Genomic DNA, 22,342 nt, shown 5'->3' with positions numbered 1-22,342 from the left:
ATCTACATGAGGTCAAAATTCTACTATCCCTCACCTTTTTATATCTAAGTAAAAACTAGAGTCATCACCACTAGCATTTTATAGCAAGATAGCTAACTCACATTAATTATCTCACAGTAAAAAACACACCTTTTTGGTAGTGAAGATATAGTAGTCTAAGTAAAAACAACAAGGTGTCCGGTGGCACCTTAAAGACAGATTTATTTGGGCATAAGCTTTTGTGGGTAAAAACACCTCACTTCTTCAGATGCATGGAGTGAAAGTTACACATGCAGGCATTATATAATGACACATGACAAGATGGGAGTTACCTCACAAGTGGAGAACCAGTGTTGACAGGGCCAATTCAATCCGGGTGGATGTAGTCCACTCCCAATAGATGAGGAGGTGTTCAATTCCAGGAGAGGCAAAGCCTCTTTTGTAATGAGCCAGCCACTCCCATTCCCTATACAAGCCCAAATTAATGGTGTTAAATTTGCAAATGAATTTTAGTTCTGCACTTTCTCTTTGAAGTCTGTTTCTGAAGTTTTTTGTTCAAGAATAGTTACTTTTAAATCTGTTATAGAATGTCCAGGGACAGGGCTGGCTCCAGGCACCAGCACAGGAAGCAGGTGCTTGGGGCGGCCAATGGGAAGGGGTGGCACGTCCACGTCTTCAGTGGCAATTCAGTGGTGGATCCCCTCAGTCCCTCTCAGAGAGAAGGACCAGCCAACAAATTGTCGCCAAAGAATAAAACGGCATGGTAGAGCTGCCATCAAAGTGCCAACGTTTGCGGCTTTTTTTTTCTTTCTTTCTTTTCTTTTTTCTTTGCCGCTTGGGGTGGAAAAAAGCTGAAGCTGACCCTGCCAGGGAGGTTGACGTGTTCACCTACTGGCTTTTTTATGTTACCATTCCTGATGTCCAATTTGTGTCCATTTATTCTTTTACATAGGGACTGTCCAGCTTGGCCAATGTACATGGCAGAGGGGCATTGCGGGCACATGATGGCATATATCACATTAGTAGACGTGCAGATGAATGAGCCCTTGATGGTGTGGCTGATGTGTTTGGGTCCTCCAATGGTGTCGCTAGAGTAGATATGGGGACAGAGTCTAAGTGTTATTAGATCATTAGTGTAATATCATTACCTGGAAGGGACAAGATAGAGTCCCCAGCAGCAAATTGCTGACAAGAGAGAGCATATCAGAGATTAAAATGAGAGAAATTGTAGGATTGCCTGTAAAAAAAAAATCTATTGTATCACTAACACCACTGGAGTCCTCTTTTTTCCCATAATGCAACAAAAATTATCTTCTCTGCTGATATGCTAGGGTAACAATCACACTAAAGCATTAAGTCTCAAAGTACAGCAGAAGTGGACAGAGTACTGTCTGAAAATTAATGTAAGATCTTTCCATCAGAGGATAAGATCACACTACCTTTTCGCATTCCAAGAAGCTGAGAACAGAGAGAATTAGTGACATGTCGAGAAGTGACTAGATTAAGTATGTTTTGATATACACACATTACAAAGAAATCTTGTTGTTAGTCATCTTAGTATAGACTCTGCAACGAACACAAAATCATTCTTTGTGGAAACAGAAAATCAGCTACTAAGTAAATAACATTTTTATTCTGAAATTTTAAACTCCTTCATGTCTAGCATTGAAAGAATAAAATGGAAAAATAGCAAGTTTGGCTGTAATAATGATCAGATTTTAATTTTAGAACATTACATTTTTTCTGTCTTTGTTATGATTATAGTGACTCCATATCTCTTCTCCTTGTGTTTTGAATGTCAGGGTTTGCCAGCCTTCCCATAAACACAATTGAACCTAGAAGTGAAAGAGTATTACATATGTTTACTGGTAAACATTTCTGTGGATTTCAGTAACAATTATTAAGAATAAGAACATTTTTTTCATCTATTCCTACTTTTCCTCATCAATAGAAAATATGTCAGAGTTAAATGTAATGACACAAACAACATTAAATTCTTTTCCCTTATCTGGCCAAACTGACCCTGCCAGCCCTTATTATTTGTATGAAGAAAAAATCCTAAGCTAAACATATAAAATTTCATTTATATCTAAGCTACAATTGTATGGCTGAGAGTCTTTAAGATACAGTATTTTGTATCATACACCATACTGTACATGCAAAGAAAATATGTGTAGTTCTGTAACAGTGATTGCTTTTTTTCCTGTGTACCAGAGATTTGTATTATGGACACTTGTAGTAGAGACTCCATATTTAAGGTTACATTCTAAAAGGGCCTAAAATACAACAGAAGTTCCTATTTTTTCTCTAAAAGTAGGTGACCAATCGGTGCGAAATTTCACTGTTTTATTTTTTGTGCTTTTTGAGTTCTCTGCAAAGTTTTTGGTTTGTTTCTCTTCAGAAATTTTTAATAGGAAATCTTTGTATCTGAGCTCCGACAGAAGTTAATCCACAGTAGTCTTAGCTTTTATTGTTGAACGATCTCTCTTTTAAAAAAGATCATCATTGCAAAACTCAATAGAAAGGTGGATCCTGACTAGATCTGGTGCAGCAGGTAGGTTTTGCATGAGTAGATATACCGTTAAGGGCAGGCCTGCACAACTCTTAAAGTGGCGAGGGCCATATTATTCCAAAGAAAACAGCTGAGGGCTGAACCTCCCCCCCGGCCTCGCCGAACTCTCCCCCAGCACCACCAAGCCCCCTCAGAACACAACACGCCCCCACCCCAGCTCCACCCAACCCCCCTGAAATACTCCTCCCCCCAGCATCACCCACCCCACGGAAATAAACCCTCCTTCCCCAGCGCTGGCCCACCAAAACAGCAGTATTGAACCTTGGTAATATGTTATAGCGAGCCCCTAACGTAGTATAATTAAGGTACAAGAAAAAATGCCTTTTTGCTAGAAGTAAAATCAGATCTTCCCCCAACTTTGTAATCAATTACCCTGTTGAATGAATGAGGTGTGAATGAGGAAGGTGTGGAAAGCAGCACCTCCAGACAGCTGCAACCCTTGGAGAGGGGATGGGAGCCAGACCAGTAGAACAGGTCAGCCACTGACTCCTCGCTCACCTCCTCAGGCCTCCACTCCCCTGGGTCACCTACTCACCCCCTGCCACTGCCCGCCCACTTGCCTCCTCAACCCTCCACCCCCTGGCTCACCTACTCACCCCCCACCACTGCCCACCCACTCACCTCCTCAGCCCCTACCAGCTGGCTCGCCTACTCACCCCCTGCCACTGCCCGCCCAGTCTCCTCCTCAGCTCCCACCCCCTGGCTTGTCTACTCAGCCCCCACCACTGCCGCCCGCCTGCTTGCCTTCTCAGTCCCCCACGCCCCCAGCTCGCTTCTCACCCCCTGCCACTGCCCATCCACCTCTTCAGCCCCCCCTCCCTCACCCACACTTGCCTACTCACCCCCCGCAGACCTCAGTGAGCCCATGCGGACCACATTTAGGGTAATCTTAACTATTGTTCTTCTTCTAACTGAAAGTTTATGCACTGCGAACACACATCTTAACAATACTTCAGTACATGTCAAGTTCTTGGTATCAATAAGTCACAGTAGTTTTGCATTTTCGAAAGATTAATTGGATCAACACAGTAAGTTACTTTAGGCAGTTGGAAAGAAATATGACAACTTTGATGGAAAGAGTTTCTTCTGGGCTAACCCATGGGCAAGGTTAAGATTTTGTCATGGTTATTTTTAGTAGAAGTCATGGACAGGTGGCGGCATTAAACAAAAATTCACAGAAGCCCGTGGCCTATCTATGACTTTTACTAAAAATAAGGTGGCAGGGGGAGGAGCTCATTGCCAGGAGCTCCAGGTCCTTGCCGCCCACAGCAGCTCGGGTTTGGCAGCTCAGAGCTCCAGGGTTCCCCCCACCTGTGACAACTCTGAGCCCTGGGGCCAACAGCTGGGAGCTGTGGGGCCCCTGCTGCCCCAGGGCATGAGGCTGAAACAGAAAATGTCACGGAGGCCTCAGAAAGTCACGGAAGCCATGATTTTCATAACCTCTATGACTAAATCTTATCCTTACCCATGGGTTAGACATTTTACAGTGATGAGAGGGGTAGCCATTTTAGTCTGCTCCAATACGTCTGTTAGTCTATACGGTGCCACAAGACTCTGTCGCATTTTATAATGTATGCACTATTGTGCCTCAAGTCTCTCCCTGTTACTTGCTGACCGCTCCAGTAACTCAGACTACCAACCCTAGGGATTTTAGTCCCATCTTTCCACTGCCCGGAATAGTTTACCATTATTAAATACTTCTTACTTTGCCTCAGGAACTAATCCCTTTATGGTATGATCCTTGTGACTTCCTGCTGTTGCCAAAGGCCACTTCAGTTTGACTCTAGTATTATACATAGTAAAATCCCATTTTTCTTCCCTATTGAAAGTCTCTTTTTGCAGTGAATTCACTACTCAGGAATGGTGTAAGATTCAAAATGGAAGTCTGGCTCTGGGAGAGGAAGTCTTCATTAGAATCCTTTCACAGAGCTGCCTCTACATCTCCTCCTCAAAGGCTACTCAAAAGGCATTGGTTCTCATCCATGGCAGACCCTGCTTCCTTGACATTTATAGAGCATTATTAAGTTATTATGCAGTGTGCTGTGTGTCAAACTTTTTAAAAACCTAGATAGTAGCCCATTAGTAAGAGGTCATCTTTCCCATTTAATTAGAAGAAATTTTTGCCCACCATGCTCCTGGAGGCTATCAAAAATCTCATATAGCTTCACTGGTTCTTTTACATGTGAATTCACTGAAGATTTCCAACTTGGATAACTTATCTTGGAAGACAGAATTTATATAAGGCCGGAAAAGGACATCTCTTCACATTGCCCAGTTAGGCAGTGTGGGTATTTAGCATTTTTGTACCCATGCTATGCAGTATTGTGATTCAATGTTCCTTATCCAGAATCTTATCTCACACAGCAATTTATTCTCCTGGTCCCAATAGAATTTTTATCTTCATTATAGCCATGGCTCTTCCTGGTGGCCATCCATCTAGAATTACTCTCTCAAGTCGATATGAGGTTGGGTCTTTTATTTAATTTATTTATTTATTTTGCACATTATCTAATTTTGTTTTAAAATGGAAATATCTGAAAGAGTTATTTATATATTCAGATTCCTCTCCCAGAAGTCCCTGGTTTTCACTATTTATGGGAGTCCTAGAAGCTTTTTTACCAGTGCTGTGTGTACTGGCAAAAGATTGAACCTAATCTGCTGACATCTGACATGGTTCAGAATTACAGAAGGTTAATACTCCTGTTACATGATTGGGACTGGTGTCCACTAACTGTGATGGCTACTGTTATACTCCTATCACTCCACGTCACTGTAATATCTGAACACCTTTCTTTAGAGCATTAAGTGACATAATTAACCTCTGTCATGTGAGATTTATTGTCTATCTCATCCTCTCTCCAGGATGAGTGTTCAGACAAGTCGTATGTAGGAGGGGCAGTATAGCAGCTTCCAGGAAAGGGGGTGATTTTGTCAGAAGACCAGGAATTGATCCAAATATTCCAAAATAATCACACTGTTTTATAGAATTTGGCCCATTCATGCCTGATCTAAATAGGATGTATCAGGCCTATACTGGTCTTCAGATGCCTATCATTATGATAGATTTCCTGAAACTCCTTTCCAAAGTTGCTATAACAAAAAGTACTGATTGTGTAATTGTTAAAAATAACAGTAATTCTTCCTCTTTTATGGCAGCCATTACCATCTTCTATAAATGAGTTGTCACTCCTCTTAATCCCTAATTTAAAGGAGTATCTTAGTTTTGACGTTTTAATTTCGGCACAGATCATAAAACAGTAGAGATTTTCATTAAACACTGGTTGTTAAAAGTTATAGCTTAAAAAAAAAAGAGGAATTTTCCCCTGGTATCTCCCCGCCACACACACACACACACACACACTTTTGTGTGCTGATTGCCATCATATGGCCCTGTAATACAAAATAACCAATAACCGCTGCCATGTGTAATGAAGTAAAGGAATCAAACATGTTTATTCTGAATGGCATGATTTCCCATTGCATCAATGCCACATGCTCCTTTAGTTCCTTTGGTTCATGTAGTTTATGAAATGTATTTGTGCTAAGGAATTTGCACTACCTAAACGTTAAAATAAAAACTGGTATCACTCAATTAAATCCTATGTGTAGGAGGGATGGATACGTGGTCTTAGCTTTGAATATTTCTGGAAAATAAGTGTTCTATTTCTGTTTTTATATTTCTGTTTATTTGGAAGGGGTTTACAGGATCTCACTTTAGCAGAATCATTTATGATGAGTGTTACGGAGTCCCCGGGCGATGCTCTGGAACTGCTCCCCACTAAGCCAGTCAGGATTTTGGGGAGCCTCCTCTCCCTTGGAGCAGACTTGTTCAGGGCAAGAAGCTCACACGTCTTCACCTCCTGGGTCTCTCCTTGGAGCATTCAGCATCCTCTGCCCCTCCGTGTGCTTCCCACAGCGAGCCCACCCAGGCGGGGTCCTGGGGAAGCCACAGGGTTCTGCACCCCCACTTTGCAGTCAGACGTGACTCTCAGCCAGCAAAACAGAGGTTTATTCGATGACAGGAACAGGGTCTAAAACAGAGCTTGTAGATACAGCGAACCAGACCCCTCGGCCGGGTCCATTCTGGGGGGCAGTGAGCCAGACCCCTAGGTCTGCACTTCACTCCTTATCCCCAGGTAGCTCCAGACTAACCAACCCCTCCAGCCCCTCCTCTCTGCTCAGCTCCTTTCCCGGGCCAGGAGGTCACCTGATCCCTTTGTCTCCAACACCTTCAGTTGGCACCTTTGCAGAGGAGGGGCCCAGGCCATCAGTTGCTAGGAGACAGAGTGCCCGGCATTTAGGTGCACTGGCCCTTTGCTCTGCAGCAATCACACGCCCTTATCCCACCACCTAGATACTTAAGAACTGCCTAGGGGACACTGAGGCACCAACACAGTATTCAGAGCAAACATTAAGAACAGTCCCAGTTCGTCACAATGAGCAAGAAAAATAATTTGAGAAGAGCTAAATCTAAAATATTAATGCAAGAAGCTGACCTCAAACTTCTGCTGAGATCTAATGCCTATAGGATTATGGAGTCTATTACTATTTAAAAATAAAACATTCTTAAAAGGAAAATGGTTTCACATAACTTCAAAACAACAGTTTTAGACATAAATCTTATCTAAAAGATACTTATGGATTCTGTCATGCCCAACTTTTAAATAACTGTATTAGCCTCAATGGACAAACTTTCCTCCAAAATCATTAGAATAGGAGTTCCAAACTCATTCTCTGGAAATGGCTGAATTACATTTTTTTTAATTAACACGCTTAGGTAAGGGCTACAAAGCTAGAGCAACATACTGCTCTCAAGCCACACAGTAGATACCCCAATGGTATGTCACTAGAAGTTTTGCAAAGTGACTGAGGGAAAAATATGGTACTTAGATAGTATCAGCTATTTTAGTTAGCAAAGTTAAAAGTTGCATTCAGCACCACTTGATTTGGGGAAGAGGTGGAGAATGAAAACCATGTTTAGGACTACCATAAATTCAGCTCTTTATTCTTTTCTGCGCACAGAACCCAACACTATCCATTCTCTGAGCCCCTTCTCTTGGAGGTACAGAGCTGAGAGGACAAGCATTAAGAGACAGGAAAAGAAATGAAAGCGCTACATGCTCTACTGCTAATAGCAGTGTACTTTTAAAAATGATGTGGATGAAGCCGAAGGCCACTCACCTTTTTCCAGTCCTCCTATATTGCTCCCTGCCTACATCCAACCACAATATCTATACATGCTAAGTGAATATTTCTGTTGATATTTATTCGGCATCAGACTTGAGAGGTAATATCCTACTGAGGTGAATGGGATACCTTTTGGCCATACTAGGCCAAATTCTGTTCTCAGTTATGCTGCTGTTAATTGACATCAGCATTGTTGTCAGCTCTCATGTGATGGGATTTACAAACCCCTCACTAAAGTGGAGGCAGGGGAAAGGCTGAAGTTATACTGGACCAGGAAGCGCTGCCCCTCAGCCACTGCCGAGCATTTGTCTGGGGAAATGAGCAGTATAAAAAGAACTCCAGCAACCCAGAGGGGAGGAGAGAAATCATTTCCAGGAGGAGGAGGAGCTCTTACTGAGGAGGTCTTGTAATGAGTCTTTCTTCCACTTCCTTGGGACATCACTCAAGAGGCAGGGAAAACCATGTAGAGGGCACAGAAGGGTTGCCTGTATACGTCAGCCCTGACACTCAGGGTTTGAGGCAAAGGACTGTAATCAAAGAGCAGCCTCGCCCCAAACTGAAACACCAGGTGAGGTAAGAAGAGGCCCACAGGAAGTTGAACAGGAGATGGGCAAAGCATAGGTCAGCCTGTCCTGTCACACTTGGCTAGAACCTGGAGGAGTGAGAGATCCTGGGATTCCCTACCCACCTGAGATTCATCTATGCCTAGCCCTGGGACAGGCAGGACTAGGGGGTTACTGATAAGAAAGCTGAGCCACTTGAAACCTGTCCTGACACACTGAACTGAAGGGGACTAAAGCAACAGGCCCTGACCAGTAGACCTACTGGCTGAATGGTCAACCGTGCTACATCTCACAATCTTATTGTGACAATGGATGTTTTTCTATCTATCTTTCAATGGACCTGAAGCTAGCAAGATGGCTGCCATTTCCCTACAGCCTATCTGCATGTGGAAGGGAAGTTGGGGAATTGTTGCTTCTAGGAAAAGGCTAAACTGATTCCATATTGTTTTTACTCTGCCATTATCACTTATATCAATGATTGCTAAAAGTTTAAAGTTCTTTCTGTATATCTGTAGCTCATCAATCCTAGGAAGTAATGTGTATTCTATGTGCGAGTGTGAACCATGCTGCATGAATTAGGTCAGTGGTTCCCAAACTACATACCATCCACCTCTTCCTTTATTGAAAGGAAACAAACTGGGGGGAGAGAGTCAAGACAATTATAGAAAAGGGATGGCAGTTTTCCTGTCTTAACAGTTGAGGTGAGGATAAGCAAGCAGCCAGGGAGCGTCATGCAGTTTTGTGTGCATTAAAAATTGATTTTTCAAGCTGAAATTATCCCCTACACACGGTGGCAGAAGATTAGAGGTGAATTAAAAAGTCAAAAGACAAACCAGAAAACATGATTTGATTTTTTTTTTAAATCTCATGATTTTGGGAGAAAGGACATGATTTTTGATTTCTTGAGGTTGGCAATGCTACGTCAGTGAAATTATTCCAGATATACAAAAATATAATTTAGGAGCGAATCTGACCTATTTCTTTTGTCTGTCAATGCAGGAAGACAGCACTGCCTTTGTTCACATTAGGAAGGTTCTATTTACAACCAGAATGGTTAGAATTATTGATTCTCATGTAGGAGAGGGAGCAGGTCAGAGAACAGAAAAAGAAAGCTGAAATTCTGCACAATTTTCAACTGGTGTGGGGTCTGGATTAATAGATTAAACAAGCCACATCAGGCTGACAGGCCTGAATTTGAAACACATATGTGAGAAGATAAAATGAAGACAGAGAACGGTCTGTATATGAATATATGTGAAATTTACATACCTTGTTAAAGAGACACAAATTCAAACCAACAGCTTTCCTAATTTCCTTATTAATAGTACTTTAGATTTTGTAAAGTTGTTTTGATTTTAACAGTTTTATTTTTACTGTTTATGTTTTTCTTTTTGCATTCACTTATCTTAGATAATGGTCAGACTATGCAGAAAGAACAGGAGTACTTGTGGCACATTAGAGACTAACAAATTTATTTCAGTATAAGCTTTTGTGGGCTACAGCTCACTTCTTCGAATGCATAGAGTGGAACACAGACAGAAGATATTTATATATACAGAGAACATGAAAAGGTGGAAGTACCCATACCAACTGTAAGAGTCCAATCAATTGGGTAGGGGTACTTCCACCTTTTCATGTTCTCTGTATGTATAAATATCTTCTGTCTGTGTGTTCCATTTTATGCATCCAAAGAAGTGAGCTGTAGCCCATGAAAGCTTATGCTGAAATAAATTTCTTAGCCTCTAACGTGCCACAAGTACTTCTGTTCTTTTTGTGGATACAGACTAACACGGCTGCTACTCTGAAAAAAAACCATGCAGTGCTGGTCCCAGGATATTAGAAAACAATATAGGTGAGGTAATATCTTTTATTGAATCAACTTCTGTTGGTAAGAGAGAGAATCTTTCGAGCTTACACAAAAAACTTGTCCCTCTCACCAGCAGAAGTTGGTCCAATAAAAGATATTACCTCGCCCACCTTGTCTCTCTAATAGTCAGACTAATCAGTTTCACTTTTATTTGTAATTAGAAGTTTCATAGTCCATTTCACTTCCTTGTTCCCCTGCACTAGTACAATGTGCTGTCCTGTTTGGGTTGCAGATACTGCACAGGAAAGTTTAAATACAAACAAGGACATTTTTTTCTTAATTTTATTATCTTTCATATTTTCCCCATAAAAGCCACATTTGGGGTTAGTGCTATCTGATATGTACCCCTCTGAAAAATCTTAGGAGCGAGAGTGTAAATGCAATAACCTTACCTGTTGGATTATGTTTCAGGATAAATAGGAATGGGCGGTTAGCCACAAACTGGTTATGTGACATACTCATGATTGCTGCCATATGCGTGCCTACAAACACAAAGCAATAGACTTTCTGTTAGGGATCAATCCTCAGATCAGCACAAAGTCTAAGCAGAAGGTTCAGGTGCTGGAGAAGTGCCTTTGGGGCAAAGAAGGCATCTTCTGTCCCCAAGCCAAGGAAGCTGCTAAGAAGCCACCCTGTGTGCGGCGGTGGGAGCAGGGAAGGGAACTACCTGAAGCCAGTGACAGAAACAGCTCTGTTATTTTCTAATTTCCAGGAGATTGGATGATCCACTACAGAGAGCATAAGCAAAGCTAGGCTCTGCACCATATAGCCAGTCACCTCCCCTTAGGATAAAGGAAGGAACAATACCCATTCTGGTACCAGAGGACTTCAGTGGCCATGAAGGATGGGCTGGATTTCTACATCATAGATTAGAAGTATGAGTCAGTCATTCTCACAAAAGATAATTTGCTATAACAGTTCAGACTATTGTCCCATTATGTCAGGTGTCTAGTATATGGTGCAGTAAGGAGAAGTGATGCATCTAAGTAAAATACCTTTCATTCAGAGTTACACACACTGGATGAACTGCTGTTCTTGATTACCAAATGACAAATGTATTTTAACTGGCTTTTTTCTTTAGTTACAAATCATGAAGTCAACAGCGCAATTACAAGAACAAATCCCTCATCTATTAAACAGCTGCTTTGTAATATGACATTTTCTTTGAGGACTTAGCACAAACTATTAAGACAATAACCTGCTGGAAATATCTTGAGACTAACTTCATCAGCTCAAGATGTGGCATTTCATTTTAAAATTCATCTGAATGGAATATTGTAACTATAGTCTGTTTTAACTATAGTTATTACCTTCCTAGCAGGCATCTGTCAAACTGAAAGCTTAAAATGGCCCATTTAAGCAGTGATATATGTGCTCAAGAACAATGGTTTACAAGTGAAAATGGGCTGGTTAAGAATTAAGATATGATACTGCAAGACTCTGTCATTAAAATAAAATCAGGGTATCTTCTGTTTCATATTAACATCCTTGCTAGAGACAGTAAATCATCTCCATTACAAAGGGTTCAGGAGCAGCCAGTCCTAAAATTTTGCCAGTCCTAAAAGCTAAAGCAGACATTATCATAAAGACAAGATGAACTTTTTCACGCCATGTAATACAAATACAGTGCCAACAGGCTGGGCCCAGCAGTCTAGGGCTTACTTGTTACTATGTGAGGGAGCAGAATTCAAATCCTTTGCTCCTGTGTCAGCAGCAGCTGGGAAAACCGAGAAGACAAGAGCACTCAGCCTTTGCAGATCTGGGTCTTTTATCACTCCTTAGCCACTTTGAGAGTGACATTGAAGAGCTCAAAAAGAACCATCTTCAACAGGCCTTAATTAGAGGGATGGTTGTCATAACACTGGGCATTTTGGTGGGGGTAGTTTTGAGGTGCTTTGATACTAAGATGCCCCCATCACTGTAATATCTGAGCGTATCCCAGTCAATAACTTGCCATCAAAATACCTAATATTACAACAATCATCCTTCTGATACAGAAAGAAGTAAATGCAAAAACTGAGAGGGGATATTTAGGCTTTAAGAAACACTTGGGAGGAACACTATGAGGAAAGAAAATGCAGACAAGGAACCAAAAAAACCTAATAGATGGTATACTTGGTGTGGGAGCAACCTCTGACTTCCTGCAGATAGTGTTATAAATATCATATGCACTATGTAATTCAATTAGTGTTGTTTGATCCAGGGATGGATTATTTATTAAGTACTTAATATAGAGAACACTTTCAAGGAGCGTGTCTGGGAGCTATGAATTCATTTAATAGCTACTAGCAAGCAGATTGCTTTCAATATTCTTCTTCACTAAGTGCTGAGTTGAGAAACAATGCATCTAATTCACCTCTCTCATACACTCACAAACAGCAAGAGTAATTGCATTACAGTCCATGAAGGTACACAATGCAGAATTTGCTATTACCACCTAACTAGTTAGCCGTGTTTTTAGTATGTTAAAAATTCAATTCAAACATATATTAAATTAAAACCCCCTAAAAAGAAAGAGTCCAAGGTGTGTTTTTTCTAGGACCTTAGAAAACAATTCCTGCAGAGGAAACCAAATATGACAATACAGGCTTTGAGAGTGGCTTTAGCAGTAGTTGCTGCTCCACCCAACACCAGGAACTAGAGGGGTGCAGCAGTGATAATGGCCAGAAGCATTGTGCCTATGAAGGAGACTGAATTAAAATGCTGCCAGGAGCATTTGGTGGGGTGCAGAGCAGAGCACCATACGACACACAGAATGGAATGTATATAACTACTCAAAAGCTGGCCGTGGAAATTCTCTGCTGGTGTGGAAGGAGGGTGGGGAAATGGCAACATAGCCAGGCTCCAACCTCATATCCATTTTATGGGATCAGGGGCCCTGGCAGTGTTGTGATTCCCTATGCCTTGCATTAAAGAAGAGCAAACATGAGATTCTGACTTCTCCCTACACAAGTTGCACTGCTCTAGATCCTTTTGTTCTTCCTCTATCCCCGTTGCACTCATGCAGATACATGCATATTTTAAAAGTGTTCCTACTTTGAGGGGTAGGGACAAGGAAAGCATACTGAAATTCGGAATAGGTACAGTGTCAAAAATCTGTTTAAAAACAAACAAAAACAACAATTGAAATCAGCACAGTGATTTGCATGACCTGCATTGATACCTGCTGAGCCTTTCATTTTGTAAAAGTTGCCTTAAAAATCATTTATTTTGGATCCCTGCTGACGTAGAAGTCACCAAGGGAGGACAGTGCCTTTGACTGTGAGCATACTGAAGAAAAAAATATCAAGTTATAACCAAATATGTGGGTGAAGACTGGATTTTTTTATGTCTGATTATGGGTTGAGGAATGAAGTCAAGACACATGTAAGCCTCTTGCGTGCATTTTAATAATTTAATTTGAAATAGAAGAACCATGGGTGAAAAGTGCACCCAATGATTTGCATCCAACATTTACTAAAGATCCACTTGCATCAAGTTCAGAATGCATCAGAGTTATAAGTATTTATCCTGATAAGCAAAGCAAATCTTACTTGAGGATGCTGCAGCTTCACTGCCATCTTCATTGACCTCAATACAAACTTTTTGGATAGCTTTAGAAATGTGTATGTCAGATGATTCTGAAGGGGAAATATATACATTGAGAGATGAAGTGTCATGCACGGTGCTTAACTGTTGAAATCAGAAGACCCTTTTCATGTTCATTTCCTAATTCCCACCCTCAAAAAATACATCCAGGATTTCCACCACCACCCACTCTCCCATTAATGTTTGATGAGTTAAAGGGTGAAGAAAAAAGAAGCAAAGTCTAGGCTGAGGGAGAAAATATAACATATACACTTGCCTGTAGATACACACATATATTATTCATGTTATATAAAGAAAAAGGTCTTGTTGGAACACTGAGATCTGAGAAATCTAGGTCTTAAACAATTGTGTGTGTGTGTTTGTAATATTTTCCATAAATTAGGAATCCATGAACTTCAAATCTTAGATTTTCAATACATTCAAAATTACAATTCAGTTGCTCCCCATATTTTAACATCAATCTAAGAATAAGCCACCCTGGTTCTCTGATGTAGAGTGAGGAAAAAATATGCTTCTGTGTTCGTGTGTGCACACAGAAGTGTGCTCGCATGCACATGCAGTTTTGCCTTGAGTATATACGCACTAAAAAGTACATGGTTAAAGTACATTATAATAAATGGTGATGACAACTGAAAACAGAGATAAAAGTTTCATAATTGTAATATCAGAATTATTAATCACTGCACCTGTTATTCCAGAAAGATCGCAGACACCACTAAATATCTCTTTCACATTGAGGGAGCGCAGCGTTTCTTGTAAGTTCACTGTCTGTTCTATTTTAAACCTGTAGAGCATATAGAAAAGAGTCTGATTGTATAACTATCAATATTCTCCCAGTCAATAAATGATTATCAATGGAAGCAGCAAGCCTAATGGTTAGATCAGGAGGCAGGAAGATAGAAAATCTAGGTTATATCCCCTGTTCTGCCACTGATTTGCTGTGTGCTCTTGGGCAAATCATTTAACCTCTCAGTATCTCAGTTTTGCAACCTATAAAGTGAGTAAGTAGGTAAAGGCTACTTGCCCACTGATTGTAAAGTGCTCTGAGCTATGTGGATGAAAAACACTATTTAAGGCTTTGATAGGACTACAATTACGATTTTGAACAGGGGAGACAACGCTTAAAATTATGAAGAAACCACAGAGGCATTACGCAGTCGAAAATTCAAGAGGTAAAGTGTCATTGAGTGCAGCTGAACTTACCAGTGGATATTAAATAGTGCAAATCTTTAATTTAACTTTAAATTTGTCAATATAGTGTTACTAAATAAAGCACCTTTTTAGATCAGTGGTGGCTAAAATAAGCATATGAGGGCTCACTTCCAAGCCAATGTTCAAGCTCTGCTCTGCCTCCAGGAAACCTGGGTTCTCATTTTGCCAGGGTCATTTACAAAGAGAGTGTGAAGTGGCTATAAAATGCCACCACTTGTGCAAGTGAATGAAAAGTTTTCATCTGGTAACATTTCACGCTTACTTGGAACAGATGTAAAGGTCTACACAAAGCATAAGGTAGTGGAAAATCAAGTCCAATTTGATCCTGTGTTCACTGACACCAATGACAAAATTCCCATTGACTTAAGTGGGAACAGAAGCAGGGCCTGATGTCAGTAGGCTTTCTTGACTATTTTTGTATCTAATCCCTAATGCTTCCATAAACGGGAGATTAGAAGGGATAATGAAAAAAAACAAAATATTGAGAAGTACATTATATACCTAGGGAGGCTTATTTCTACGTCTTCCTCTTGTGTTTCAGCAAACCAGTCTTTTATCAACTGAGCTGTAATTAGTTTTTCTACTTCTTCTATAGTTACATCTTCTGAAGGAAGTGTTAAAATTAAGCTGAACTCCTTCCCTTTGTAAGGTAATTCCAACACCTGGTAGCTCACATTATTGTCAGAAAAATGACCTAGAATAAAGACAAAATCATGGGCTGCAGTAAGCAAACTGCAACCACTAAGACAATATATATGATTTTATGGTCACCACGCAGACATGCATATTTTACATTACCAAACTTTGTTCTCAGCTGAAGATGCATCATTGGTATCTTAGTTACAGAACCATCTCTCTTAGTAAAATCCATCTCATGGGTAGCTTCTGGTCTGAACTTCTGCTTCCAGTCTCCTTTGAAGTAAATAGCATTCACCAGAATAAGCCTAGTGAGAGGACCAAATTCTTCACTTGAAATGATATTTTTTATTTTGCCTATCAAGGGGGAAAAGGACATGAGCAAAATTTTCACACACTATAAATACCAGCTAGTCTATTTTAAATGCAATTAAAATGAGCGTGCATGTAATATACAGGCTGTGATTTTAAAGATTCCCTGCTACAATAACACGCTGAAAAAAAGGCTATTGCACTCTGACAACAGAGAATAAATAGTTTGTCGTTACACTTTTGTACCAGTGAAGTGAGTGGGATTTTGCCATTAATATAAATGGGAGGCAGAGCATGTTCATTATGTTAGGATGGTTGTGTGTATAATATGGAATATAATACTTTCCTGCAGAGTTCCAGGTTATACTGATATTGTCACAGTTCCCTGCACCTGAATGGAGGATTTATTTTTCAATGAACTTTCATCTTCCCCTTATAAAGAAACACTTGATTCATAACATGAAGGTTAAGTGATGTAAGGGTGTTTATAGGAGTCTGCAGACAACGTTATCTAAAAGGAGCCATTAATGACGTGAGGACAATTTAAATGCCAACATTAACCATTTCATTGCTTGTTATTTTAGCAGAAACATCAAGCTAATGGGCTTCTCCATTGTTGTTGAATGTAGCAGCAGATATTAGGATGAGTACAGGGGGGCACATAGTTGGTGTCAATAGTTGCTTTGGTAAGGAATGAGCAATTCAAATGCCTTTTGCCTCCAAATTTAAAGTCAGCTGTCCACCTGTCCGAAAGGGAAAGCGGAAGAACTCTCTCCTCTCCCTGGTACCAAACCCCTAAGTGACTCCAGAATAACAGCAGCCTCCCCATCACTTACCACTCCTGGATACCAAAATCCCCTTTTGTCCCATATCCAGCTTCCAAAACCTCCAACTTTCCCCTGGCAACTTCTTTGGTTCAGTTATTCAATGTCAATACAAAATGTGCAGCACATCAGAGTTAAAATATAGGAGCAGCATAAAAAAAATGGAATGTTATCAAAGTGAACAACACAAAATACCATATTAATTGGAAACGGAAGGTCAGAGAGGGCTTAGAGGTAGAGTTACATAATTCTGTGAACTCTGTTGTAAAATTAAGGCTGACTTTTCACATTGGACATGCTAGCTTCTATATTTACATGGAGTATCAGAGTTTATTTAGCAGCTGTATGGTGTTCTGAAAATTACTAGATTTTACTAACATGTATTAATGATTTACAGTAAATGTGAGAAATGGAACACTTGTTATTAACAAAATAAATAATCATTTACTTGGCAAGGAGTAATGTGTAAAAATGCCGTACTAAATAATTGTATTAAGAAATGCTTCACGTGGCTGTGAATCAAAAGAAGATTATTAGAGTTAGCAAACAGCCTGGTATTTTCCTCTTTTTAAGGGCTAGTAGCTGGTCTTAATAACAGGCTATACTGGAAACAAGGTCCTAACTTCCAGATTCCTTCTTGCGAAGTCTCATATCTGCCACAGATCAATGATACAACCACCAACCCGTTCTATATATTTTAGGGCATTCAAGGGGAGGAACTTACTAGCAAACAGTGATTTTACGAAAGCTATAGAGAGAATTTACCATCTGTTTTGTTTTCTACCCAGGTACTTATGGCCTCTGTGCAAGCTTTTGTGTCTTGGAAATTCACCAGTTTTATAGCAGTCTGAAAAAATTCCTTGTTGCTATGGAGATACTGTTCTTTTACAGTGAATCCTTCTTGAAGGTAGAGGGCATTGGCAAGATTAAATGTAAATTCTTTCTTTTCTGAGGTGACAGAGAAAAGTGTCTGGAGCAGAGAGAATTCTTCACCTAAGGAAAATAAATGTTAATAGTAGCATCTTCATTTGAAGAACATAAAACAGCTGTGTAATAGCGTCGTTCTCCATATACAAAATGCATTCCCTAATCTCCTGAAGACTCAGGTGCAGTACAACTAAAGCTGCTTTTGTAAATGAGCTGCAATATTCTGATTGTTTCCTTTATGCTACATGTACATTTTGAAAAAAATAGGAGATTCACAGACCCACCACTCTGTCCCCAGAATACAGGCCCTTTCTACCCAAGCTATCTTATAAAGGTAACTGGTAAGGTGACTAGATATTCCTGAAAACTGTCAGTGGTTTTAAGGCTTCTTCCAACATCCCTGTCAATGTCATAAAAAATTATTTTTGTGGCACAAGCCACTTGCAGATGCAGGGAAGTAAGCTACAGCAAAATGGTTCAAGACTGGAAAACTCTAAGGAGGCCAATACTAACCCCCTCCAAAGTTTGATTCTGAAAGTGACGAGCATTGCTTGTTGGGGAGATGGGGGTAGAGAGAGAGAGAAGTAGGAACTCTTTTTGTTCTCTCTCTCACCCAAAACTGTCCTACGCATACCTCCTACACCCCTCACTGAAACCATTCTCTCTCCTGGTCCTCTTGAGTGAAAGGCATAAACATATTCTATATAAGGAACAACGTGCATTAGACTACACATACAAGGTTAATTCACGTCACCCTCTTTAGCACAGAGACAAATTATGCCCCTCCTTACTTTCACTGGATGTACCTTACTCCACAAACAGGGCCAGTGAAATCAGTGGAATTATACCTAGAATAAGGTACTACTCAGCATGAGTAAGGATGGCAAAGTCTGGCTCTTTTAACCTACATGCTCCTTCAAAGGATAGTACTGCATGAGCAAAGCATGAACTAAATCTATTTAAAGACAGGGCGAATGAATCTCATTGGTACACTAATTAAATAGATACTATGAGTTGAGTATTCCAAGTGTTTGACTCTTAATGCTTTTCAGTATTGGTAACATGTCTGATAGAGAAGATTTTTGAAGCCACTTTCACATGCTCAAGCTAATCTTATATTTCTTGAAAGACACTGCAGGGGGCGGATAACGAGGGCACCCCTACCGAGTGTAGTTACACTTTAAAATCCACAATGTTTTGATTTTTTAAAGTTCCCAGGCCAAATGCATTCCTGAAGTAACTCCACTGAAGTCACTCATTACATCAGGGCTAAATTCTGGCCTCTGGGCATCATTTAACTCTATAATTTAATACATGTCAAAAATGCAGCTTGCAGTGTATCTTCCTTCTTATCTTATGTCCCAGGCTCAGCTCATTTTATTCCTCTCCTTTTGTGTCACATTTTTATAACACGGAGATATGAAATCCATTCAGTGTTGTAAACACCCACTCTAACTAGTTTCCGTTAGTGCCATAATGCATTGCATAGGCCTTTTGGAAACATCCCTTTCTGCCAGTGATTAGCAGCATGACACGTGGCAGAGGTCAGAGACTTGATTTTCTAAGTAACTTGTCTGTTTAAATATTTTCTAAAAAAATAAAAATGGTTACTATTCATCTGCTTAAATGAATGGATTTATGTCATGCACTGAAGATCTATGAATGTGCTATAAATGCCCAGCTGTCCCTTGACAAGTCATTATTCTTGGGAGTCCATGGAAAAAGACCATTGTAGCAAACAAAGTGCTGCAATGTTAAAAAATGTACTTTGCACATAGGATTTGATCTGTAGCTCAATGATCTCTATTAGGACAGATTGGATTAAAACTATTCAAAGCAATTAAAATTGACTTACTACATTTCCTGGAACCTGTAATTGAACACGAGCTTCAATTATTTCTACTTCTAGCTGTTAAGAATGCAGTGGTTTTTGTACAAAATGTACAAATTTTAAAATCATTTAGCCAACAAATTTTTGCAAGTCTTTTTCATTGTAGAATTACCTACTGTAGGGTTATTTTTGAAACTTATAATGACTTTCCTATTACTCTTCATTAAGATGATATTAAGTATAAATAAGGAAGTGGAGGCCAGGGGTGAGTGGCTGGAGTTGACTTCTTATACCCCTTAGGCCAGATTCTGATACTCTTAACTCATGTTTGGGAGCACTGCACTCCATAAGTAGTCTCGAGACTTCAATGGGATGATTTATGGATCAAGGAGCTATGCAAATTGTATATATAATGTATTAGGCCCTACCAAATTCACAGTCCATTTTGGTCAGTTTCACGGTCATAGGTTTTTAAAAATCACAAATTTCATGATTTCAGATATTTAAATGATATAATTTCACAGTGTTGTAACTGTAGGAATCCTGACCCAAAAGGCAGTTATGGGAGGGGGGGTTGCAAGGTTATTGTAGGGGATCATGGTATTGCCTATCTTACTTCTGTGCTACAACTGGCGGCGGCGCTGCCTTCAGAGCTGGGCAGCCAGATAGCGGTGGCTGCTGGCCGGGATCCAAGCTCTGAAGGCAGCACCACTGCCAGCAGAAGCGCAGAAGTAAGGATGGCATGGTATCATATCCATGTCAGTGACTGAGCTGGCTGCTATGGAAGAATCCGTTCTGAGAACAAGAAATGTCCACGTGATCAGAAAGCAACTGTGAATCAGAGATGGTAGCTACTGACCAATGTCCTCTATTTACCCTGTTCTGCATCTTAGATATGTCCATTTCTGTTTTACTAGTTAGCTTAATTAGTTTGAGTTTGATATTTGATTTATGTTTTAAGATAAGAGAATGAGATCTAGCAAAAGGAGCTAGTGCCATATGACAGTGATATAATCATTCAAAACCCTGACCAACATGTCATGTGACATGAGCTAGGTACTAAATGCCAGTAACTAACCAGCAATCCTGTGTGTTTCACCATCATTACACAGCATAAATGACAGTAGATCAAGCGATACTCACCATCTTTATTCCCTTGCAGTTTCAAAGCTTGTGTTATCTCATTAAGTGCTTTTCCCTTTGCCCCCAACTGCACCGTTCCAAGAAGTAAAGCAACACCAAGTGGCGAGTGTATGATGTTCTCCTCTTTAGGAAAACAATGGAGAACTTGGTAGAGATCCACTGCAAGTTGTGTAGTGCTATCAGCCATAAGATTAGAGATGGGGCTGCAAGTTGAGGACATTCCAGCTGTAATCAAGAGAAGGCTTTGAAATAAAGCACTTCTCATTGTAGCACAGTTTATTGCAGCGTTTTGCCCTCTGAATTATTGGAACTGAAATCACATTACAAAAAACAGAATAGTGATTTAACTTCACATTACCACACTTGTCTGAGAAGTTATGATAACCAGCATCTAGCTCCTTCCATAGTTCTACTGGTCAAGTTCTTTATCTCACCCATAAATTACATACCTAGTATAAAAGAAACTTGTTAACACTAGGAAATGTTACCTTTGATCTCTAATAGAATCTTATGTAAATTATCCTTTAAAGTAAACTCTTATACCTGAAAAGAGGTTTAATCTTGATAAACAAATATCTATATAAGAGTAGGTTAACGTGAATATTTAAAGATTGTTTGCAAGTATCATTCTGTGCAACTTTGGCATAACGTATGAAGTATTACCCTGTTAAGTTCACTATTTACCAAAGTTAGAAGTTATCCGTTAACAAGTCATAGGAGGGGAAAAGGAATGTCCTTTACAGTAACTCCTCACTTAAAGTCATCTCACTTAACATTGTTTCATTGTTAAGTTGCTGATCAATTAGGGAACATACTCATTTAAAGTTGTGCAATGCTCCACTCTTACGTTGTGTGGCTGCCTGCTTTCTCCACTGCTGGCAACCTCCCTATGCCCCCCACCCCCGGTGCCTCCCGCCAGCCAGCAGACCCCATGGATCAGCACTTTCCCCCTGCCTCCTGCCCGTGGCAATCAGCTGGCTTGCAGCATTTTGGAGGCAGGAGAGAGTGGGGAGGAGCAAGGACTCGGTGCACAGGCTCTCCCTCCCTCCTCTGTCTCCTGTCCGCAGCAATCAGCTGGCTTGTGGTGTTTAGAAGGGAGGGGAGGGAGGGGGAAGGATCCAGGATGCAGCGTGCGAAGTAAAGGGGGAGGAGGTATGAGGGAGAAGAGCCGGGTTAAGGGTGGAGGCTTGGGGGAAGGGGTGGAGTGAGCAGGCTGAGGGTTGAGTCCCCTGCCCCTGGTGCTTCCAGAGTAGAAGAAGCTGTCCTGGAACCTAACTCCCCCTCCCCCATTTACATTAATTCTTATGGGGAAATTGGATTTGCTTAACATCGTTTCACTTAAAGTCGCATTTTTCAGGAACATAACTACAACATTAAGTGAGGAGTTACTGTATTCTGTACTATACTCATCCATTTAATTGATGTTAGCAACAATTATATACACACAGCTATATTACCACAATTGTACATAGTAAAAAATACCAAGCTGTGCTTGATTTTATCTGGAGTGGAATATAGAATCCAAACGGAGATGGTCTGTGGCTGCAAAATATTAATCTGAATCTATACTTCTAACACCTTTAATTTTAGGGTGTTTGGATCTGGGATTTTGAATCAGTGTATTAAGATAACAGGGGGCCATTTGTACAATTCAGAACAGAGATGAACTTTCAGACTCAAAAGTGTGTTTGAATCCAGGAT

The 22,342-nt window shown here is 40.4% G+C and overlaps 1 protein-coding gene across 1 annotated transcript; it reads right to left on the bottom strand.

The window, feature by feature from the left end:
- Window positions 1–1,681: 1,681 nt before the first annotated feature.
- SERPINI2 (serpin family I member 2) lies at window positions 1,682–21,515 on the bottom strand. The gene is made up of 8 exons (XM_032776779.2): window positions 20,642–21,515; window positions 17,506–17,733; window positions 15,767–15,961; window positions 15,470–15,662; window positions 14,443–14,540; window positions 13,702–13,788; window positions 10,561–10,650; window positions 1,682–1,814 (listed from the first exon to the last, which is right to left on the bottom strand). Exons 1-8 carry the CDS (start codon window positions 20,904–20,906, stop codon window positions 1,738–1,740), a joined length of 1,233 nt encoding a protein of 410 aa, XP_032632670.1. The 5' UTR covers window positions 20,907–21,515; the 3' UTR covers window positions 1,682–1,737.
- Between the last annotated feature and the right edge of the window lie 827 nt (window positions 21,516–22,342).

Source organism: Chelonoidis abingdonii, chromosome 8 (assembly GCF_003597395.2).
Source record: "Chelonoidis abingdonii isolate Lonesome George chromosome 8, CheloAbing_2.0, whole genome shotgun sequence".
Lineage (NCBI taxonomy): Eukaryota > Metazoa > Chordata > Testudines > Testudinidae > Chelonoidis > Chelonoidis abingdonii.
The sequence above is the reverse complement of the archived record's forward strand: the minus strand, read 5'-3'. Positions and strand labels throughout refer to the sequence as shown.